The sequence below is a fragment of the Alosa sapidissima genome, chromosome 2 (genome assembly GCF_018492685.1).
Source record: "Alosa sapidissima isolate fAloSap1 chromosome 2, fAloSap1.pri, whole genome shotgun sequence".
In the NCBI taxonomy this organism is placed as follows: Eukaryota; Metazoa; Chordata; class Actinopteri; order Clupeiformes; family Clupeidae; genus Alosa; species Alosa sapidissima.
In genome coordinates, this window is record NC_055958.1 from 41,601,387 (window position 1) to 41,626,365 (window position 24,979).

General features: G+C 43.8%; 1 protein-coding gene across 2 annotated transcripts; it reads left to right on the forward strand.

Annotated features, from left to right (window-relative positions):
* The first annotated feature begins 5,074 nt into the window (after positions 1 to 5,074).
* Positions 5,075 to 11,806, forward strand: LOC121699865 (uncharacterized protein C21orf62-like). 2 transcript variants are annotated; one of them, XM_042082391.1, is made up of 3 exons: positions 5,075 to 5,494; positions 8,428 to 8,757; positions 11,245 to 11,806. In XM_042082391.1, exons 2-3 carry the CDS (start codon positions 8,491 to 8,493, stop codon positions 11,722 to 11,724), a joined length of 747 nt encoding a protein of 248 aa, XP_041938325.1. In that variant the 5' UTR covers positions 5,075 to 5,494; positions 8,428 to 8,490; the 3' UTR covers positions 11,725 to 11,806. The 2 variants fall into 2 exon arrangements, with proteins under 2 accessions (XP_041938325.1, XP_041938317.1); XM_042082383.1 differs by lacking the exon at positions 5,075 to 5,494 and adding an exon at positions 8,110 to 8,299.
* Positions 11,807 to 24,979: the final 13,173 nt, after the last annotated feature.

Here is a 24,979-nt window from a genome sequence, read left to right on the forward strand (position 1 = left end):
CGTGATCCTCCGCCCGTCTGAAACCTCTCCCGTCTGTCGTATGCCGCATCAGTTTTAGCCTTTATCTTTAGGTTCTTCCAGCAACCTTTCAGTTGTATCCTGTCCCTTGCCTCCTTAACACCAGCTGATCCATTAAACTTTTCGGCTAACTCCAACCAGGCCTGCTCCTTCTTCTCTGTGGTCGCGCTGTCCGTTTTTTTGTATTCTATCACTGCCCCAAACTCTTCCATGAATTCAATGAGCAAATTTTTTTCAAAGTGGAAAAATTTGATCCTCTGTCGTCGCATAGTGTAGGCTATATCGTCTGGTAGGCTACGGCTACAGTTAACGTTACAGTAACCAAAGATTATAGAGCGTTGCTAGTAACAGTAACTTTATTGATACAATGAACAACAGCCGCGAGACGTTTAAAAAGTAGCTAATAGGCTATTAAAAAATCTATGGTTTACAGATAGGCTATCATTTGGTGTCATTTAACATTGTGATTTGTTTACATCTTGTCAGAATCCATCATGGCGGACAATGAATATAAATTAATATTATGTTAATCTTTGTTTAAACTGGTTTTATTAATCCAGGGTTAAAATTAAGAAAAATAAAAAACCTATTTAAACCTAGCTTTACTAAACCTAGTTTAGGCCTAAACTAGGATTAATTTAAACCACGTTAGTGCAACCCGCCCTAAATCATTAGGGGAGTTTAGTGGCGACAAACCACCTCATATTAGCATTTATACAGTTATTATACCTGACAAAGCCTATGGCAGGGCATTCAGGCCCTCACGGACTACAAGCCCGCGCCACAGAGCTGTGAGAGCAACATCCCTCTGCTCAACAACCTGAACCGCTTCTTTGCTCGCTTTGAAGCACAAAACAGCACCTGCCCACAGAAGACCCATCCCCCTCTACATGAGCAGCCCCTGTGCCTCTCTGCCGACAGCGTGAAGAGGACACTTGCTGCTATCAACACCCGTAAGGCAACAGGTCCAGACAACATTCCAGGTCGTGCGCTGAAGGACTGCGCAGGGGAGCTTAAGGATGTCTTCACAGACATCTTTAACACTTCCCTGAAGCAAGCCATCGTCCCATCATGTTTCAAAGCTGCCACCATCATACCTGTGCCGAAGAAAACTGCTCCATCCTGCTTCAATGACTACCGCCCTGTGGCACTGACACCCATCATCATGAAGTGCTTTGAGCGGCTTGTCATGTCACATATCAAATCCATTCTCCCCCCCACCCTGGACCCCTTCCAGTTTGCATACCGAGCCAAGCGGTCTACAGAGGATGCAATCTGCTCTGCCCTCCACCCAGCCCTCACCCACCTGGAAAAAAGAGACTCATATGTGAGATTGCTGTTTATAGACTTCAGTTCTGCATTCAACACCATAATACCACAACAACTCATCAGCAAACTTGACAAACTGGGACTCAGCACCTACCTCTGCAACTGGCTACTGGACTTCCTCTGTCAGAGGCCTCAAGTAGTACGTGTTGGCAACAATACCTCAAGCAGCATCACACTGAGCACAGGGGCCCCCCAAGGCTGCGTGCTCAGTCCGCTGCTCTTCACCCTGCTGACGCATGACTGCACTGCAACCTACAGCAACAATCACATAGTGAAATTTGCTGACGACACAACTCTGGTGGGTCTCATCACCAAGGGCGACGAGACCCAATACAGGTTGGAGGTCGACCATCTGACCACGTGGTGCAGGGACAACAACCTCCTGCTGAACGTCAGCAAGACCAAAGAGATTGTTGTTGACTTCCGGAGAGGTCACACCCAACACCTGCCACTGACCATCGACGGTGCTGTGGTGGAGAGAGCGAGCAGCACCAAATTCCTGGGGGTGCACATCAGCGAAGACCTCTCCTGGACCACCAACACTGCATCACTGGCGAAGAGAGCTCAGCGCCGCCTGTACTTCCTGCGGAAACTCAGGCGAGCAAGTGCTCCACCAGCCATCATGACCACATTCTACCGAGGCACCATTGAGAGCATCCTCTCCAGCTGTATCGCTGTGTGGGGCGGAAGCTGCACTGAATACAACAGGAAAGCCCTGCAGCGCATAGTGAACACAGCTGGAAGGATTATTGGTGCTTCACTCCCCTCCCTGAAGGACATTTACACCACCCACCTCACCCGCAAGGCGACCAAAATTGTGAGTGATGCAAGTCACCCCGCTCACAATCTGTTCGATCTACTGCCCTCTGGGAAGAGGTACAGAAGCCTGCGCTCCCGCACTACCAGACTCACCAACAGCTTCATACACCAAGCTGTAAGGATGCTGAACTCTCTCCCTCCTCTCCCCCCTCCACCCTCAGCTACATAACATCCTGGACATTGGACCCACAATGGCCGCGTGCACTACTCCACTTGCACACTTGCACACTTGTACACTTTACAACTTGTTGTTGTTGTCCTGAAAACACAACACATCTGCTGCTCTTACATAACTTGCACCACTATGTCACTTTCTTTCTTACTTAGGTCAAACAGAACTACACAAGCCTTTTATTGGCCTGACTTTGCACTAGTATTTTATTGACTGTCTATGCACAATTTCAACCAAATTTTGCTGCTCTTATTTTTTTCATTATTATATGTGCCCTCTTATTTACTTACTTTTTTGTTTACTTGAATGTTATGTTTGTCTGTGGACTTAAATTGGTAAAATATGTCTTGTCTTCACCGTGGGATAGTGAGAAACGTAATTTCGATCTCTTTGTATGTCTGGAACATGTGAAGAAATTGACAATAAAGCTGACTTTGACTTTGACTTTGACTTTGACATTAATTAATTAACTAGCTAGCTAGCAAACGTTGTACAGCTAGTTAGCGCTACGAGCTAACTCAAAGGGATATTCCACCATTTGGGGAATTACACTCATTTTCCACCTCCCCTTGAGTTAAACATTTGATTTTTACCTTCCTCTAGTTCATCCAGCCGTTTTCTAAGTCTGGTGATACCACTTTCAGCTCCAGCCTAGCATAGATCATTGAATCGGATTAGACCATTAGCATCTCGCCTGCTAGCATCACGTTTAAAAGTGACTAAGATTTCCTGTAATTTTCCTATTTAAAACTCCTCTCAAGTTAGAAAGTGTAATATGACCAATGGAAAATGAACGAGGCGATTTTCTTGGCTGATTTGACATGGAACTATACTCTCATTCAGGCGTAATAATCCAGTCACTAACCAATTCCTTTGCTGCAGCTTAACCTTGTTGCTGGAAGTTAGCCTACGGGGACTATTTCCCCCCCATAGTGAACCATTAGCTCTGCCCCTGTCCACACTGTAAAACAGTTAGCAGGCTGGCTAGTGATAGCATACACCGTAAAACAGTTAGCAGGCTGGCTAATGATAGCATACACTGTAAAACAGTTAGCAGGCTGGCAAGTGATAGCATACACTATAAAACAGTTAGCAGGCTGGTTAGTTTAGCAACGGTAACTGGGGGGTTATTAGCTGGTTAGTTTAGCAGTGGTAACTGGGGGTTATTAGCTGAGTAGTTAGTTTAGCAGTGGTAACTGGGGGTTATTAGCTGAGTAGTTAGTTTAGCAGTGGTAACTGTGGGGTTATTAGCTGGTTAGTTTAGCAGTGGGAACTGAGGGGTTATTAGCTGCAGGGTGCGATTTGTAGGGGGGGATGGGGGGGGATTTCCCCCCCCTCTGGTCTTGATATCCTCCCCTCTGCTTAATTATTTTCATCGCCGGGGGGGACAACATTTATCCCCCTCTGCAATAATCATATTGATTAATGCTACTTCATATAAGTAAAGCGCTGCAACGTGAGAACAGTCTAGTAGGCTAGCCTACATAATAATCTGACATCAGAAACGCACTGTTACCGTCAGCACTCATGCTGCTGACACAGTGGCTGCGTGATAACTTAATTTGGTCTTGATCGTGCAGGACATTTCATAATGTCGACTGTGTAATCCATCATAAATGGCTAGTTTCAATGGAAAAGTTAGCTGGACAAATGAAAGAAAACGAGAAGGATTCAGTGAAGAATATCGTCATATTTTAGAACCTTCAAAATTAGAAAACTGATGCAACTGAGATGGAGGACAACTCCACCTAGAGTAGAATGTAGGCCTATTGTCCGAAGGAACTTACATTAAATTGTCACATTAAATGAGACAAATAACTTTCAGAAATAATCTGTACTCCAAAAACGAATGTTGGTGGGTATTTAAAACTATCTAGCGGGTGTTTTAACAGCTGCAAGAAATAGAAGCTTCATGGTCTTTATGTTCTGGTTCATAAATTATTTTAATTAATTAAGTTGCCCTATAACTTTACTCTCCAAACTCTTCACTGCACTGTAGCCAATTAACTGACAGTATGATAGTAGGCTATTTATTTTCTGTAGGCTACAATAAACTTTTAACTTTTGCCATATAAATAAACATTTTTTAACTTTTACCATATTACGCACTTGGCTACTGAACGCAAATCAGCAGGAGAGAGAATGCACAAGTTTAGCAGTGGTTAGTTTAGCAGTGGTAACTGGGGGTTATTAGCTGGGTAGTTAGTTTAGCAGTGGTAACTGGAGGGTATTAGCTGGGTAGTTAGTTTAGCAGTGGTAATTGGGGGGTTATTGGTGTTTGTGTGGCAACTCTGCTGACAGTCAGCTCACTGCACCAACCTCCCCATGTAAAACAGCAGGTCATTTTTCATTTGCCTTTGAAATGGTCAGGACAAACAAAGACACAGACACACACACAAGAAACCATAAATCCTTCCCAAGGAGGAGGTTCATTTATTCTCCAACTCATGCAAGACATGCAAGCTATCTCTCTCTCTCTCTCTCTCTCTCTCTCTCCCTCTCCTGGACACACACACACATTCTCACATACACACTGAGCCTTTGTCCCGCTGGTTTTATAATGAAAAGTCCCAGCCAGTGGCTTTGGCAAAAGTTACCATGCCAACATGGGGAGGGCACACAGGTGCCATGGTTACGAAAGAGTGGGAGGGAGAGAGACGGGACAGAGAGAGAGGGAGGCAGAGAGAGGAGGAGTGTAAAGGGGAGAGAGAGAAAGTACACTAGCCTGCACTGGTGCACAGAACTCACTCTCAGCTGATCATAGGAGCATGGAACACACGCTCAGCTGATCATAAGAGCACAGAACACATGCACTCTCAGCTGATCATAGGAGCACGGAACACACGTTTAGCTGATCATAAGAGCACGGAACACACTCTCAGCTGATCATAGGAGCACGGAACACACTCTCAGCTGATCATAGGAGCACGGAACACACTCTCAGCTGATCATAGGAGCACGGAACACACTCTCAGCTGATCATAAGAGCACGGAACACACACTCAGCTGATCATAGGAGCACGGAACACACTCTCAGCTGATCATAGGAGCACGGAACACACTCTCAGCTGATCATAGGAGCACGGAACACACTCTCAGCTGATCATAGGAGCACGGAACACACTCAGCTGATCATAGGAGCAGAGAAGGCAGCAGGTGAGTAGAATGGCAACAAAACAAAACCCGAGCGGCTCAGGAAAATAATTATCAGCACATTACTGTTAAGCCTCAAGAGGTCCTAGGTTCCAGCGAAGGTAGTTAGGTAGGTAGGTAGATAGATAGATAGATATTGATCCTTTCAGCAATTCATCTTCAGCTCATCATACAGCTAGTCAGATAGACAGACAACAGATAAGGAATACACTCTCAGCTGACTGGACTATAGGTAAAACAGATTATTCATCTGACTAAGACTGGTAAAACAGATTGTTCATCTGACTAAGACTGGTAAAACAGATTGTTCATCTAAGACTGGTAAGAGATTATTCATCTGACTAAGACTGGTAAAACAGATTATTCTCACCAATCTGGTGTATGTGGTCTGTACAAATGAACTTTGTGTGTGTATGTACATAGCTTGCACCAAATAATGTTCCACCTTTAGATAGCTGTGCATGTATGTGTGTATGTGCAGTGTGCATAAGTCCATGTGTGTGTGTGTGTTTGTCTTTCTGTCTGTTTATATTTGTAAACATAAACTTTGCATTTGTATGTGTCTACACATGCAGGTGCAAACAAACATTCCAGCTACATTACATATACATATACAAACACACACACACACAAATTACAAACATTAACTTAAACACACACACACACACCCTTGCCCCTGAAATGTTAAGGTATGTAAAGGAAAAAGGCCACTTGTTTTAACACACACAGACACACACTCAACAATAAAAGGGTAATGGGAAACACATGTGTACAATAGTATGTGTGTGTTGTGTCTAGGTTTGTGGTGTGTTCATGTTTATGATGATGATTTGTGTTTGTGCCTGATTTGCTCTGTGTATGTGAAAGTACAGAGTAAGGAGGAGGAGTGAGTGAGAGAGAGGAGGAGTGAGAGAGAGGAGGAGTGAAGGAGAGAGAGAGGAGGAGAAAACAAGAAAGAGGAGAGGAGGAAAGAGTGTGTGTGTTTGTGTGTGTGTATGCATGTGTGTGTTTGTGTGTGTCTATGCATGTGTGTGTGTGTGTGTGCATGAGTGTGAGTTGGTGTGTGTGTGTGTGTGTGTGGATGACAGGACGGAAAAAAACTGAAAATGACTGAAATTCTCGTGATGCCAGTGGAGTGATGTTCAGAGTTGACTCTGCGCTGCACCCCCCAACCCACCCCCAGTACCCTGCACCCCCCAACCCACCCCCAAAAAGATGGCATCATGTCATATTGTACCGTTCAGAATTATTGGCACTTTTGGCAAAGTTGACTAAAAACAGCTATAAAAAATAATCTTTGGTGATTTATTGTGATCTCACAATGAAAACAATGAGGAAGTAAATGTATTCTGACCCACCCACCCCCAGCTCAGTCGTTGAGTGTGTGTGCGTGCCGGTGTGTATATGTGTTTGTGTGTGCCGGTATGTATATGTGTTTTGACTGTATATATACAGTCTATGTGTGTGTGTGTGTGTGCGCCAGTATGAATAGCCTGATATTGCTGTGTTAATTGGGGAAAATAAGGGCCAGCCCAGACAAATTTGCCATATTCTGTTCCCAGTCTGTCCCTGTGTGTGTGTGTGTGTGAGAGAGAGAGATTCTTGAGGGTGGATGTGCTGTTTGTGGCTACATGTGGAAGATGATGTCAGAGGATTACTCTCTGTGTGTTTCCTTTACTCTCTCTCTCTATGTGTGTGTGTGTGTGAATCAGCAGGTGTGTGTAAAACATCTACAGTAGTTTCAATTCCTGCTCTGTTCCGAGAAGAACTACTGTAGCAAAAAACTCATGTCATTAGCGCCCGAGTCAGATTATATATCGTCAGTGTGTGTTAGAGGCATATGTGTGTGTTAGACGTGTGTGTGTGTGTGTGTGAGAGAGAGGGAGAGGGAGAGTGGTTTTAGCAGACACTGTGAACACTCTGTCCCTTGGCAGTGCCAATCACAACAGAAGAAAAGAAAGTTTCCTCTCCTCCCTTCCTCTCCTCCCTCCCTCTCCTAGTCTGCACTGACGAGAGGAGAAGAAAGGAACGTTAAAAAAATAAAATAAATGAGCAGAGAAAAGTGGAGGAGAGGAGAAGAGAGGAATATAGAGGAGAGGAGTAGAAGAGAGGAATATAGAGGAGGAGGAATATAGAGGAGAAGAGAGGAATATAGAGGAGAAGAGAGGAATAGAGAGGAGAGGAGAAGAGAGGAATATAGAGGAGAGGAGAAGAGAGGAATAGAGAGGAGAGGAGAAGAGAGGAGCATTTAAAGGTACAGAAAAGGGGAGGTGAGGAAAGGAGGGGACAGAGGCACTTTTATTTTTCCTGTTGGTTTTTACTGGCCCTGTAACAGGCACTTTTACAGCCAGCCGTGTGCCCTCAGGACCCCTCCCTCACTCTCTCCATCTCTCTCTCTCACTTTAAACCTCACTCTCTCTACCTCCCTCACTCTCCATCTATCTCTCACTTTAAACCTCACTCTCTGTCTTTACCTCCCTCACTCCATCTCTCACTTTAAACCTCACTCTCTCTCTACCTCCCTCACTCTCTCCATCTCTCTCTCACTTTAAACTCTCTTTCTTTACCTCCCTCACTCTCTCTCTATCTTTACCTCCTTCACTCTCTCTCTTCCTAACCTCTCCCGCTCTCCTTCTGTTTGTCTAGTTCACTCTTTCCTCCTCTTGCCCCCCCCTTCTCCCTGTTTCACTCTCTCTCCCTCTTTCACTCTCTCCCTCTCTCTCTCACCAGACAGAAAAGTCTCTCCCTTTTTGGGTGTGGAGTTGACTTTCTAACTTTGTTCAGATGATTGTTTTTATTTCTACATTTGTACGTGTCCCCAATAATCTGATGCTTTCTCTTTCTCAGTCAGAAACACTGATCTGATTGTGGTTATGTGTGTGTGTGTGTGTGTGTGAAACACTAACATGTGTGTGTGTGTTCTTGCACTCATACAGACACAGTGGCAGAAGCCAGGGCAACCCCACCCAGAATGTGAAGTGCACCACATCGCCGCGGAGATGGCTTTGCCATGGTTATGGTCTCGGTTGCTATGGGCCGTCGCCACAACGCTGGTGGGTGGGCGGATGGCATGGGCGGAGCCTGGCGTGAACATCACGCTCCTCTTCCACAGCGTATCCCATAGCAACAGCCTGCGCAGCTGCCGCTGTGGGCAGCCGGTGGCCGACTGCGATGAGGCGCTCGCCAACCTGAAGTGCAGCTGCCAAACGCTGACCCCTGCTGGACCACGCCAGAATTACGCCTCCCGAGGGACACTGAGTGTGTGGGTGAGTGGAGTCTGAGCAGAGCACAGCGCACAGGGCCATCTGGGAAACTGGTGGACGGTCAGCAGACGTGGGAAAAGTCCGGCTTCAGAACGTAAAAGTCGTATCCACATCATGTGTCCACGATGTTCTCAAGCCAACAATGGGCGTCGCCATGACACCTCAGTGTTCAGAAATACGCTTTCCTATTTCTGGACGCATTGTGTGCAAGCTGCATTGTGTTGATTTTAAGGTGGCGGTAGACAGTGCTTGACATATCCTTAGCCATGTAAAAGTAAACTTACATTTTTCTGTCAGACATACATTATATAGAACATCCATAATGAGTGCAGAATTGTCAGCATTTGAAAATATGAGGATTTCACTAATTACCTCTCATTAGCTGGCTGAGGCTACGTTTGCACGTGGCTAGCTATTTCCATAAATGGACATTTCACCCTCTCTCTTTTCAAAAATAACATTGTGCATGTGAAAAATGTGTCCACCGTCTTGTTTTTTAAAAAGATAAAAACAGGATATTCTTTGGTAGAAAACATCTTCTTTAATTTATCCAAATGTTTAAAAATGGACAACACACAATAACTTGCACATCAATCATACTCTCACACACCAACACCCTGGCCCTTTTAAAGAGCACCAAAATGGGTGTGGTCCAATTAACTCATTCACCATCACCTGCAGACAGTTAGTCAGCTAACATGCTGACAAGAACATGTGCAAAAGTGCATTGAATTAAAAACAGTGTCCTAAAACAGGGAAGATGTAGTCAGCATCTTTACAGTGCACACCTGTCAGTTTTCAGAAAAGTTTTCGTTTACAGTACACTGACCCATGTGTATATGCACTTTTGACACAGGTGCAAGTTCTGGCGAACATGTAACGAAAGTTTTGCACGTTTGCCAGAACTCTGCTCAAAATCTCTGCTCTGCCCGGAGTATTTAGAAAGAATCGTATTCAGAGCCGAATTCTCCATTTGCGTGTAAACGAAGGGCACAAACGAAGGGAAATGCCTCAGTTTTTCAAAATAACCATGCACGTCTAAACGAGGTCTCAGAACAGCATAGATATTAGAAAGCTAGATAACGCATTGGGCTCCAGAACGTAGATATTAGAAAGCTAGATACCGCATTGGGCTCCAGAACGTAGATATTAGAAAGCTAGATACCGCACTGGGCTCCAGAACGTAGATATTAGAAAGCTAGATACCGCATTGGGCTCCAGAACATAGATATTAGAAAGCTAGATACCACATTGGGCTCCAGATCGTACGTAAATAGTGACGCCATCTTGGTGGGGGCAGAAATCACTGGAGGCCAATGGAGGAGCATGTGACTCTGACTGGAAATCAGACAGGTGTCTCTAAGTGTTGCCCATAGACAGTAAAAGTGCTGCCCAGCAATATGGGGGCCGCGTTTACGATTCCACCTAATAGAACTCGACAGACAATGCGGAATCTAGCTTTCTAATGTCTGTGTAAACGGGGGCCTCAGGAGATACAACCATGCCAATTACGATCAGCTGGTGGAGTGAATGGATGGAGTTAACATATGACAGGACGTTTACTCTCTGAAGCCGGACTTTTACACCTCTGACACCTACACCTTTCAGACGACGTCTCTGGCGGTCAGACGACGTCTGAAAGTGCAGCGCAGACCTGGCCACCGGTCAGAAGCGTGTGTGTGTGTGTGTGTGTTGCAGGTGTGTGACCCGTGGCTGCTGTGTAATATCTGTATGTAATGTGTGTGTATGTGTGTTGCAGGTGCGTGACCCGCGGCTGCTGTGTGATATCTGTATGTAATGTGTGTGTGTGTGATATCTGTATGTAATGTGTGTGTGTGTGTGTGTGTGTGTGTGATATCTGTATGTTGTGTGTGTGTGTGTGATATCTGTATGTAATGTGTGTGTGTGTGATATCTGTATGTAATGTGTGTGTGTGTGTGTGATATCTGTATGTTGTGTGTGTGTGTGTGATATCTGTATGTTGTGTGTGTGTGTGTGATATCTGTATGTTGTGTGTGTGTGTGTGTGTGATATCTGTATGTTGTGTGTGTGTGTGTGATATCTGTATATAATGTGTGTGTGTGTGTGTGTGTGTGTGTGTGTGTGATATCTGTATGTAATGTGTGTGTGTGTGTGTGTGTGTGTGATATCTGTATCTAGTGTGTGTGTGTGATATCTGTATGTAATGTGTGTGTGTATGTGTGTGATATCTGTATGTAATGTGTGTGTGTGTGTGATATCTGTATGTAATGTGTGTGTATGTGTGTGATATCTGTATGTAATGTGTGTGTGTGTGTGTTGCAGGTGTGTGACCCGCGGCTGCTGTGTGATATCTGTATATAATGTGTGTGTGTGTGTATGTGAGATCTGTATCTAATGTGTGTGTGTGTGTGTGTGTGTTGCAGGTGTGTGACCCGCGGCTGCTGTGTGATATCTGTATGTAATGTGTGTGTGTGATATCTGTATATAATGTGTGTGTGTGTGTTGCAGGTGCGTGACCCATGGCTGCTGTGGGACTGGCTGAGTGGTGTGGAGGTGTGGGACCTGCGTGTGTGTGTGTGCTCCCCTCCCCCCCCTGCTCTCCCCCTCCCCCCCCTGCTGCTGCTGGGGCTGCGCCGCCTGAACTTGCTCCCCTACGGCCACCAGGGGGAGCCCTGGCGCCAGCAGAGCCTCCTGCTGCAGCCCCACGCCCCTGCTGAGCCCCACTCCCACCACCAGGGGGAGCCCCACGCCCCTGCTGAGCCCCACTCCCACCACCAGGGGGAGCCCCATCTGGTGCTGCTGGACGCCGCCGCACTCACCGGAGAGAGCGCGCTCAGATCGTACAGCGTCATCACCAGCGCTGCTGACACACACGCACACACACATGAGCTCACACACACACTTACACAGCACTTTCAGCAGCTCACGCTGCCACACACACACACCTCCGACACACAGCGGCTCTGCCTGCTCACGTTTGTATACTAGCACAGCGTTTTTCAACCTTTTTTGTGCCACGGCACACTTTTGACACTTAAAATGTCCCACGGCACACTAACATCCTGTGTGAAGAAAAAATAAACATACCATAGCCTAAAATTTCAAATAATACGCAGATATGGCCTTATTATGGCTTCTATGCAAGACCTGCTCAATAAAACAAGTGCCCTCTGTTTCATTTGTAGGTGACTATATCTAATTTAATTGTTGTTATGAACTGGATATGTGATGATTCTGTGAATACTGGATATGGGGCCCCCGTTGTACAATGCCTGCATACCACAAATAGTGCGATCATACAATCAATGAGAGCATGTGGTTATAAATTCTTTGATGCAACAGTTGCTTTTCTGGACCAGTGAGGGACATTTGGGTGGATTTTCTGCGGCACACCTGATGATCTCTCACGGCACACTAGTGTGCCCCGGCACAGTGGTTGAAAAACACTACTAGTGCACACACACACACCTCTGACACACAGCAGCCCTGCCTGCTCACATTTGTATACTAGTACACACACACACACACACAGAAAGAGAGGGGGGGGGGGGGGGGGGGGGGAGACATGCAGTGTACCATATTTCATTCCTGCACTAAAATCAGAAAGTGTTTACCCTGTAGACAGGACACAGTGTAGCCATGTACCCTGCAGACAGGACTCAGTGTAGCCATTTACCCTGTAGACAGGACACAGTGTAGCCATTAAGGACACAGTGTAGCCAATTACCCTGTAGACAGGTACCCTAAACAAGGTATGCAGCATTCAGTGTAGCCATGACAACATTACCCATGTACACAGCATAACCTCCCTATAGACAGGAACCCTACCCAGTTATACAGCATTCGGTGTAGCCATGACAACATGTTCTTACAGACTAGACAGGTGTAGACCACAAGATGTAGCCATAGTAACGCTCCCTTACAGACATGTGCAGCTGCAACACGTTATATAAACATGCATTGCCATGGGACATGCTAATGTGACACAACAATACAGCCTTAATGCTAATAGCTAATGTGACACAACAATACAGCCTTAATGCTAATAGCTAATGTGACACAACAATATAGCCTTAATGCTAATAGCTAATGTGACAACAATACAGCCTTAATGCTAATAGTTAATGTGGACCAAAAATACAGCCATAATGCTAATAGCTGATGCGTATTTGGACCAACAATACAGACATTATGCCAAGCAGGGCTCTCAAGTTTTGAAGTTTGCAAGGAGTGAGACATATAGCAACTTTTTTTTGTAACAGTAACGCAAATAGTTACTTTCCCTGGTAACGAGTTACTCTTATCACAGAGTAATTCAGTTACTAACTCATTTACTTTTTGGAACAAGTAGTGAGTAACTATAACTAATTACTTTTTTAAAGTAACGTTCCCAACACTGTTATTATGCCTATATTGTTATACATGCACTTTCACTTAAATGTTTTGTGACATGCACATCAGAGGACTGCTTTACTACTGTAAGATATAATTAGTTTAATTGCTTTTGCATGGTTGCATGATGCTTGCATAAGAAAAGAAATACTTCTCAAAACAGCAAGAATTATATGGGTGCTATTGTTTTGGGATGTTTCCCTCATGCAAGCATCATACATTGGTAGGAAATGGAGAAAAAAATACATGTTTTTTAACCCTTACGAGCCCGAACGTTCTAATTTCGTTACAAAAGTAACGATGGCCAATCGTCTAATATCTCAGCTGTCCAATGACTGATTTTATTTCTGAAATCTTCCCCGTAATGCTGACAACATAAGCAACATAAGCGAAATGTTTTGGATACTTGAAGATGAGTCTTGAAAAAATATTTTCACTTGAGTCAGTGCATTTGACGTGAACAGCCGGATGCCACCTGCACTTAAGTTGGAGTTTACCTCGACTGGAAACCACACAGCTGGATAAACTGAGGTAATATTGTCCTTAAATCATGTTAGTCCTTAAATCATGTTATTTGACAGTAATATACTTTCTCATCAGCGTCAACATTATGGCTTAGCGGGGGGGGGGGCCTAGTGCATCGTCACGTAACTTTAGCTAACTGTATAATTCTGAACTGCTTGCAATATTATCGTTTGCTTTTGATGTCAGTTATTTTCATTTGACAGTTTCATTTAAAAACCTGTTAGTATCTAGTGCATCGTCACGTAACTTTAGCTAACTGTATAATTCTGAACTGCTTGCAATATTATCGTTTGCTTTTGATGTCAGTTATTTTCATTTGACAGTTTTACATTTAAAAAGTGTAGGTAAGTTTGTTTTCTAGTACCAATTTGCTTGTTAGGTAAGCATTATATTGGCAAGACAGTATAGCAAACCAAAGCTGAATAAATCAATGGGCGCCGCGTTTCAAGTTGCGTTAGTGCTACGTTCTGACATGAAATAAGTTGAGCGATATTTTTACTCCTCTCAATATGTAACGTTAGTTGTAGAAAATAAGATGTGAAATCACATATTCTGTCAGAAATGTGATGAACTTATTGCCTTTCCTCCGGTTGTTATCTGTAGTGCAGTCTGTAGTGAACTATTTTAGCTTGCTAACTTCTAAATGACAAATATCAGACGTGCTTGTCTCAACATTTTCTAAGATGGCATGACTTGAAATAGATGAAGCACAACTCCTCTCAATATGTAGTTATAGAAAACATGTGAAATCACATATTCTGTCAGAAATTTCATTATTGCATTTCAGCAGTTTGTTACTAGGTGAAATGTAATCTGTCTTTATCTTGATGCCAGATTTAGGGTAGCTAAACCCATGTGTAATACAATGACTTTTCATAGGCCTAGAAGCTACTTAGAAATATTTCGAGTATATTCTGAGGATGCTTCAATAGTTTAGGCTACCTCTTCTTTTGTGTGCATACATGCACAAATCTGTAGTTTTGTGATTTTATTTTTTACATTAATAAAGGTATTTATATGATTTCGCTCTTGTTTCAGATGGAGGATGACAAGACCTACACAGACCTTCTCGCAAGCCTGAAGAGGTAGCTGACTGCTCATGAGCTTGCGCTCACAATGCTGAAGACCATGAGGGGATGGAGGAAGAAGGTATAGATTTATGTGCCGTGCGTAGGATGGTGCAGAATAAAACACTGTGTCAAATAGACTTGTTATGTTCTTTTTTACTCACATTGTTGTCCCAGGCATATGTGGTTTTACCAACCGGAAGGAATGGGAGCTTGTGCTTAGTAGGCCGTCGTATGCAAACAGTGCAGGGGCATGGGACAAAGACCCCAGAAGAGTTTCACAGGTTTCTGGGATTGATCATTTACATGGGGTTCACTTCCCTCCCTAGGGCAGGGATCAGGGGACATTGACCAAATGATGAATACATATTGTGTACTCCAAAAAACGCAGAATACCAGAAAGCACTTTTTCTCCATTGACATTGCCGTTGTCAGTAGCTTCTTGTTATTTCAAGTTTGACAATGCAATGCAGAATCTGGTGTTGAACCTTGGTTTGGTAGCTACAACCAGAAAGAATTTGGAGGAAATCTATCACAACAGCTGGTAGGCATTTCCGTTGAAATTTCAGCCTCACCTTCAGCTGCTCCAACTACTACTCTGTCGTCTTTCCATCAAGTACATATTCCTGTACAGCAGGAGCTTGTTATAAAAAACGTACATAATAAAACTAAAGTAGCTTGTATGGCCCTGGAGTGTAACGGTAGGCAAATTTGTTTTATTGGAATTCTGCAAAAGGGGATGCGTTTAGTAATGAGTCATAGCTCTTCTGTGTTCAACCTTCAGGTTCCCCACCCCACCTTTCCCTATCCTCCTCTGTAAGTGTGTGTGTGTGTGTGTGTGTGGGTATGAGTTTGTGTGTATATGTGTGTATGCTCTACAGGCTTGTTCTAAGTATGTAATCCACTTTCAAATGTTTAGGACACATTGAGTTTTGAGTGATGTTACAAGGATACAAGGATACAAGGAAGTTTATTGTCACATGCATATAGTTACTGGAAGTAAGAAATGCAGTGAAATTATGTCTGGTGTCAGCCTATTTGTGCATTAATGGGGGGGGTAAAAAGTGCAGTAGAAGAGGGGTTTAGTAGATTAAGTGGCAAGGGCTGCATAAAAAAGGTGGGGGAGGATTGGGATTGGGTGGGGGGCACCAACAAGGAGCACCCAAGAGCATGTTGATTGTATTCCTAGCTTTTCATGAATAATAATACATTTTATATATGTATATAATTTTCATATTATACTGATTTATATAAGGAAGTTGTATTTGTTGAATCAAATGTATTTTATGTCTCTTTTCCGAAATGAATACAGTATACTTACTTCCTGTATTACTGGTAAGGTACAGTATTTTTTTTTTAATGTCATTCTTATTGACTGTAGCATTTGCTTATACAAATAAATGGTTTATTCTTAAAGACCAAATACATCTAAACCATTGTTTCTGACTTGATTATTAGTTTTTATGCATACTTTTATGTTGTTGGTGAGAAAGTGAATGTGAATTCTGTCAACATTCTAAATCCCGTTTCCTGCATTTTTTTACACTGATCACTAAAATTATCATAACTTTTGAAAGGTTAATGATATTCCAATACAGTCTTTTTTGTTAAATAGCCCACAACTTGCTGAACATTTCATACACTCTATATTTTTCTCTATCTTGTAGAGAAATATGATGAAAATTAATTTGTATGTGAATGAAATTAAATTTTGACAAATTCCGGATATACATTTGGAGAGGATTTTCAAATACTGTTCATTACTATATCAACATTACCATATGTATTTTACATCATTTCATAGAACTGATCCTTCTGATTACAATGGTATGTATATCCCATTGATGGTATGTATTATACTCAAGAAATAAAGTTTTTTTGTGTGAGGAGGTCATCCAGCACCAAAAATGGAATGTTTGGCACGGGCACGAAAGGGTTAATGAAGTTTAATTGGAATGCCTGAATGTAAGGATTCAGGAAACACAATAACAGCTTTTTTGGCGAGCAGGTATGCGTAAATCACTGATCTGTTGATCTTTAACAGATAGAAAGGCTAGCTTTTGGCCACGTTATATTCAAATTTGACTATACAATACTCAGTGCTATACAGTGTTATACAGTCTCTGCTCTGTTTCTATGGAAGTTCCAAAAATCAACATTGTTCTATTAAGTGTCGTTAAACAATTAAATAGCGTTCAACAGGTTGAAGCGGAGCTTTGATACCAACGTTATCGATTAGTTTCAGTTTCTCTCACGCAGACGCCTGCATTGAATGAACGCTCATAGCCTACCACCACTTTATTGTATGGCTCCATGTTTAATGACATCGATAGCAGAAACGTTTGTTTTCTTTTTTTTGTCGGTCCGCGGTATCTTGATCAACTGCGCAGCAAATTATCAGACGAAGCACCGGGGCTAATTTCACTCCACGACTCCGCGGACCATCAGTCTCCACGTTGCGGACCCACATCAAAACAAAACTATTTCCTGATTGGTTGAGAAATCCTATTTTCTGATTGGCCGATAGGTTAGTAACTGAACAGCAGCTCTCTGAACTGAATGAGCGCACAGACAGCAACGTTGTGTGACACGTTTGTAAAATATAGCCCTTAGACATTTCTGTGCGGGCAAGTTAATCATTTTTTGGAGTGAGAAATGCCATGTGTGTCGTGTGAGCGTGTGAAGTCATTGAAATGCGTGTGTCTCACGCTCAATGCGTGAAACTTGAGAGGTCTGATGCCAAGTGTCAATACTACTGTTGCCTAAAGCACAGCCACAATGCTACCGTAGCCAAAAGCACAGCCACAATGCTACCGTAGCCAAAAGCACAGCGAATATCTAACCCTGGAGGTCCAATGGCAGCTGTGTTTCCAGGCAGTGCCAGGTCCACAGCACACTAGACGTGGGTTTCCAGGCAGTGCCAGGTCCACAGCACACTGGAGCTGGCTGATGTTGTCTCTGAGGACTTTGAGTTGTGGTGTGTAGATGGAGACTCAAGTGTGTTATGTGTATATAAGAAGAACGCTGATGTGTATACGTATGATGTGGAGAGTTGAGAAGTCATGTGTAGTCCCAATCCTCACTGTGTAGAAGATAGTGCTGTCATTGGGGATCAGCTTGCTAAATACTGCTCTGGATCAGCTGTCACTGGGGATCAGCTTGCTAAATACTGCTCTGTATCAGCTGGTATTGGGGATCAGCTTGCTAAATTCTACTCTGGATCAGCTGTCATTGGGGATCAGCTTGCTAAATACTGCTCTGGATCAGCTGTCACTGGGGATCAGCTTGCTAAATACTGCTCTGTATCAGCTGGTATTGGGGATCAGCTTGCTAAATTCTACTCTGGATCAGCTGTCATTGGGGATCAGCTTGCTAAATACTGCTCTGGATAAACTGTCATTGGGGATCAGCTTGCTAAATACTGCTCTGGATCAGCTGGTATTGGGGATCAGCTTGCTAAATTCTACTCTGGATCAGCTGTCATTGGGGATCAGCTTGCTAAATACTGCTCTGGATCAGCTGCCATTGGGGATCAGCTTGCTAAATACTGCTCTGGATCAGCTGCCATTGGGGATCAGCTGTTAAGATGAAGTCAGCTGATCACCCCAGTTAAGATAATGTCAGCTGATCACCCTTGATAAGACGATGTCAACTGTAGGATCATCAATGTTATCTGCCTGTTAGGATGATGTCAGCTGTAGGCCACCCCTGATCTTGAGTAGGATTCATAAAGATTATAATCTGTAAAAGTGTTTTTTGTAAATATGTTCTGTAAATGTGTTTTTTATATAAAGGAGTTTTGTGGTAAAAATCTTAACCACCAGACAACACAAGCAGGAGTGAAAAGATTGTGCCATCTTTAATCACAATCGGAGATGAAAATCACGACCAGGGACATGTTACCAGCGACAGAGTTCCAGCAGCAGGTCTCTGTTTTCAGATGACATCACGTGCTTACATAATTGCAAAAGGGTTCCCCAATGCTTTCTCAGTTTTCAAATGATATCAGATTAGTGAACAGAATGTGCCTTTGGAACATTGGATGAATGGTTGCTGATATGCTGATATTACAGTTTTTCTCAATTGTTAACACACAATTACTGGTACTTGAGACACAATGACCACAACATGTACTGTAACTCATGCACCAACCCCCTGAACCAATTCTGCTAAACTACAAGCACAATTCCTGCTTTACACTCATTACAGTTCTAAAGCACACTTTTTTCACAACTACACACACAATTCTCTGCATTTGGCACAATTTTCATGAAGAAGATCTCTTGTTTTTACAAGGAACACACTGCCATTCAAATTCTAAAGTTAATTGTCCTACTATGCACACTGACTCATCACATGGGCAAACACCTGTCACACAGTTTTACAATTAGCAATCAGAGCTGTAGCATAATGCTTGTGATGTGGATGAGGTGCTGTGGCCAGACCGAAACAGAAGAGAGGATGCAGCATTTTTTTTTTATTCTAACCGTATACAGTAAATTCTTCTGTTGTTTTGTGTGTAGACCACTGTGTGTGCAACTTTGTGTTGTTTGGGATGTACACTGTGTACATTGTTTTTGTGGGGGAAAATAAAATATATTTGTTACCGTGTATTTGTGTTTTCCGAGTATAAAAACAATATTCTGAAATATTCTACAACACACTTATGTGTGTACTGTCTGTAGTAAGTATAACACTGAACAAAATAAGGCCTAAGTCATTATGATGAATGGAGAAGAAGTGTTTTCCATTCATCATAGTGTTTTACATTGAGCACGTCAGTGTTCAACTGGTTCTTATAAATGTCTATTCATATGATGGCTTGTGTGTGTCATTTGAAAACAAAATACCATTTTGAAAAGAAATAACATTGTTTTGAATGTAAAGTTTCATTTTGCAGGATAATTGAGGGGTTTTGCCCATTGTGTGTGTGTGTGTGTGTGTTTTTGATTTGTGTGTAGAGTTCTGGGAGTATGAGGCATGCTTTCAGAAAATGTGTGTAAACAATCGAGAAAAACTGTAATGATGAAGGACATTTCCAAATTACTTCAAACCTTTGAACGGTAGTGTACATCATAATTAAAAATGCAAATGTTCAACACACGCAATTAATGGATAGTCTAAAATGTTCTCTCACAGTTTTTTACAAGAACTGTTCTTTTTGTGGGTGGAGAGTTTTGTATATGCTGTCATCAGAGCAAATATCTGCAGAACAAACCACAGAGCAATTATCAGATGAACACCCAAACACAAAGCTCGTCACCACGGAAACACTGAAGGGCTTTCCCCAAAAGCAGAAAAGAGTCATCACAAAACCACAGAGCAATGGCGCCCCCTAGGAGTGTCCAGCATGTCACCAGAGCAATGGCGCCCCCTAGTGTCCAGAATGTCACCAGACAGTCAGACAACGACACCAGACACCAGACAGAGCCGACAACCATCAGTTAAATGGAAACATCCTTACATGTTGCATCATAAAAAGCTAAAAGAAACAGGAATATATATATTCCTGTTCAACGTCAGCCTGACAGAACAGCCTCCGGCTCCTCAGCCGATGGTCACGTTCCGCCGCAACATCCGGAACCTGTCTCCAACGCACTTCTCCTCTGTGGTTGCCTCCGGTCTACCTCCACTCAACACCTTCTCCTCTCTGGAGGTTAATGAGGCCACAGACTCGCTCTGCTCCACACTGACCTTGTGTCTAGACGAGCTGTGCCCTCTTACCACAAGGCCAGCTCGATCCAAACACTCTCATCCATGGCTAAATGATACCCTCCGATCGCAGCGCACCAAACTCAGAGCCGCGGAGAGGAAATGGCACAAATCCAAACTAACTGATGACCTCAAAAACTACCAGACACTCCTGACCTCCTTCTCAGCCAGCATCACTGCTGCTAAGACGGCTTTCTACAATGACAAAATCAACAGCGCTACAGACAATCGAAAACTTTTCTCAACCTTCAAATCACTACTCAACCCTCAGCTGCCTCCTCCTCCATCCAGCCTTACTGCAGATACCCTCGCCTCATTTTTTACAAACAAAGTGGCGGCAATCAGCAGTCAATTCTCTACATGCTCACTCAACGCATCTGACTCAGATACCGCACTCCTACAACCTCTAGGGACTGCTGGAACATCTTTTTCAGCATTCACGCCTCTCTCCGAGAGTGAAGTATCTAGACTCCTGACATGCAGCCGTCCTACCACATGCTCGCTGGACCCTATACCTACGAGCCTACTTCAGTCCATCAGCCCGACCATCGCTCCAGCTATCACACATGTGATCAATGCCTCGCTAACCTCCGGCACATTTCCAACAGCGTTCAAAATGTCCCGGGTAACACCGTTACTTAAGAAAGCTTCTCTCAACCCTGCTCAAGTCGAGAACTACCGCCCTGTCTCACTCCTGCCTTTCCTATCCAAAGGCATTGAACGAGCAGTCTCCAAACAGGTCTCTGACTTCCTTTCACAGAACAACCTTCTGGATCCAAATCAGTCTGGGTTCAAAAGCGGCCACTCTACCGAAACGGCTCTGCTGTCTGTAACAGAAGCCTTAAAAGAAGCCAGGGCGACCACTCGGTCATCAGTACTCATTCTGCTTGACTTATCGGCTGCCTTTGACACGGTTAATCACCGCATCCTTCTCTCTATACTCGCTAACATGGGAATCTCCGGTTCTGCTCTCTCCTGGTTTGAATCCTACCTCACAGGACGCTCGTTTAACGTATCATGGCTTGGTCAGCTATCTGCACCTCACCATCTCACCACAGGGGTCCCCCAGGGCTCAGTGCTGGGCCCCCTTCTCTTTGCTACTACACCACCTCCTTGGGACAGATTATCTGTTCGCATGGCTTCTCATACCACTGCTATGCAGACGACACACAGCTCTATCTGTCCTTTCCACCTGATGACCCCTTGGTTTCAGCACGGATCTCGGATTGCCTCTCAGACATAGCTACATGGATGAAGGCACACCACCTCCAGCTGACTGAACTGCTGGTCCTCCCAGCTAAACCTACCATACACCACGACATCAACATCAAATTTGACTCCCTGTCTGTTTCACCTACCAGGACTGCAAGAAATCTAGGAGTTGTTCTCGACAACCAACTAAACTTCTCAGATCATGTTGCCTCAGTCGCCCGGTCATGCCGTTTCGCACTCTACAACATACGGAAAATCAGGACTTACTTGACTCAAGATGCTACCTAACTTCTGGTTCAGGCAATAGTCATCTCACGACTCGACTACTGCAATGCCCTCCTGACAGGTCTCCCAGCCTGCGCAGTGAAACCACTTCAGATGATCCAGAACGCGGCGGCGCGCCTGGTCTACAACCAACCCAAAAGGGCACATGTTACCCCGCTGCTCATCCAGCTACACTGGCTACCTATGGCGGCCCGCATCAAATTCAAGGCTCTAACGCTTGTCTACAAAGTAGTCTCCGGTTCTGCTCCCACCTACTTGAATGCCCTCATACAGACATACGCTACCTCCAGACCGCTGCGCTCCTCAGACGAACGACGTCTAGCTCTACCACCGGTACGCTCAAGCCAATCCAAACTTTTCTCATCTGTTGTTCCTCGTTGGTGGAACACACTGCCAGTTCCTACAAGGGCAGGGACATCCTTCTCCATTTTCAAAAAACTCCTGAAGACCCAGCTCTTTAGAGAACATCTCCTCTCATAGCAACACTTACAACAAGTCTTACGGATCCTAGCACTCACCAGCCGTCTTAAACTGACAAGTAACTGGTAAAAACAGCACTCACTGATGCACTTATTCTTACTGTACTCTAATGTTTTTAAATTGTCCTAAAATTGTTGAGAATTGCTCTAAAACTTAAACTGTTTACCATGTTGTTAGTCGCTTTGGCTAAAAAAGCGTCAGCCAAATGTAATGTAATGTAATATATATATTTATATATATATACATATATTACTGCTCAAAAAATGTAAGGGAACACTTCAATCATACACTGGATCGGTACTCTGACACTGTTTGGCTCTGAGCACAAGTAACATTTTTGAGGCGAGTGTTTTATTTTGCAAGAACTGTCAGACATTCTGTGAATGTAATTTGAGAATGGAGAAAAGGGTGGAAGGTTTCAAAAAATGTGTTTTAACAATTGTGGAAAACTGTAAGTGTTCCCTTAATTTTATTGAGCAGTATAAATATGTATATATATACATTCGGTTGTTAAGTCCGACGTCACTGGCCCAACAGCTTTTTGGTCATAAAACGTTTACTAGCGCAGCTAGCCAGTTTTTGCAACTTATAAACCTGGTCACCATCACCTCCGTTTCATTGAGAGTAAAACAAAACCGGTTAACTTTATCAGAGCGATTACTATAGCTGTGCAGCCAGATGATACAATCAAGGTTTACGTGCTGGCTTCCGTGAAAAATAGGGTTTTATTAGGTTGAGGCAACAAGGGAGTAGTAGGATGACAATTATCTTAAAGGCTGCTCTGAATAGTGGAAAAAATGTTTATTTGCCTGTTTACGGAGAAAACTGAGCGGCTTTGAAAGCCGTTGGACCCGGAAAAAGATTTATTAGCCAATTATTGCATCATCACTTAATAACCGAATATAGATATCATTCACAGGGGCGTAGCACAAGACCCTGGGCCCCTGCATAGTGTGTGTGTGTGTGTGTGTGTGTGTGCAGGGGCGTAGCACAAGACCCTGGGCCCCTGCATAGTGTGTGTGTGTGTGTGTGTGTGTGTGTGTGTCCAGGGGCGTAGCACAAGACCCTGGGCCCCTGCATAGTGTGTGTGTGTGTGTGTGTGTGTGTGTGCAGGGGCGTAGCACAAGACCCTGGGCCCCTGCATAGTGTGTGTGTGTGTGTGTGTGTGTGCAGGGGTGTAGCACAAGATCCTGGGCCCCTGCATAGTGTGTGTGTGTGTGTGTGTGTGTGTGTGTGTGTGTGTGTGTGCAGGGGTGTAGCACAAGATCCTGGGCCCCTGCATAGGCAGTCCTGATGACCCCCCATGTTCATGTTCCTCATCCCAGGTAAAGTAAAATATATTCCAGACTTTTCAAGGGCCCTCTCTCCCCTTGGGCCCCTATACGCAGTAGTGGTTTGACCCCCTTGGGCCCCTATAAGCAGTAGTGGTTTGACCCCCTTGGGCCCCTATACGCAGTAGTGGTTTTACCCCCTTGGGCCCCTATAAGCAGTAGTGGTTTGACCCCCTTGGGCCCCTATACGCAGTAGTGGTTTTACCCCCAGTCCTCTCTCCCCTTGGGCCCCTATACGCAGTAGTGGTTTTACCCCCAGTCCGACGCCCCTGATCATTCATTCCATCATACAAAAGACTATTGCTAAACTGAACAATTGCCCTCAAAACAGTTGTACCTGTGCTCAAAACCAAATATTAGTTTATTAAATATTAAATATTAGATAATTCACATAGCAGTCAAAATGAAAACTATCCGTCTTTAGACACCTGTAATGCTTTTTCGGCAATTTTGAATATCAGCCCCTGAGTGGTCTCTGCTTTTTCCTACTTGACAGAACTTTATTTTGGAGCTACGTACCGGTGAAGCATAAACTATTAGACAATATAGGCGCACTATGCACCAGGTGAAACATAATATAGGCGCACTATGCACCAGGTGAAACATAAAACGATTATACAATATAGGCGCAGACGCCACTTCTACCTACGTCAGTCATTAGACATTACATCAAAAAATGAGAAACAGGTCAGGATTGCTCATATGAGACGTTTGCATTGTTTGCAATAGAGTAAACCTACACTGTTCAGCAACCTGTTTACAGTCTGGCCTATAGGTGGGTTCCATCATTTGAAACAAGTGTGATCAATTTTGAGTCGTTGTGTTGTAGGCCTACTGTACGTATGGCATGTGTGCTTTCTTTGTGGTTACCATTATATTTTCACAGCCATGCCAGGTTCCCCAGAAGCCACACCCAGTCACTCACCTTCTGACTCAACCAGGGGGTCAAGAGTGTGCAGATTAGCTTTGGCATGTTAGCATACGCCATTTTCAAATATGGCGCTGCATGAAGCATTTGGAACCAGCTCCATGCACAAAAATCTGTGTTGGGCACGAGCTCTCATGCGCGTACATGTTGGTGGGTGGGTACCTATACGGCGGCTACAGCCAAACGTTATTCAGTGCGTAATTGAGCTTATGAGAAGACATGCATATTATGGTTATACATGATGACGAATAAAGGGAATTGTATTGATCTTGTTTCGTTGTTGTTTGTCCCGAACAAAAATAGCCTAAATA

Excerpts from the sequence above, each read along its gene's own strand:
- LOC121699865 (XM_042082383.1), top strand. The coding sequence starts at position 8,276 with ATGATTGTTTTTATTTCTACATTT. Across the intron at positions 8,300-8,427 it reads TTGTTTTTATTTCTACATTT|ACACAGTGGCAGAAGCCAGG; the intron begins GTACGTGTCCCC and ends GCACTCATACAG. Across the intron at positions 8,758-11,244 it reads GAGGGACACTGAGTGTGTGG|GTGCGTGACCCATGGCTGCT; the intron begins GTGAGTGGAGTC and ends TGTGTGTTGCAG.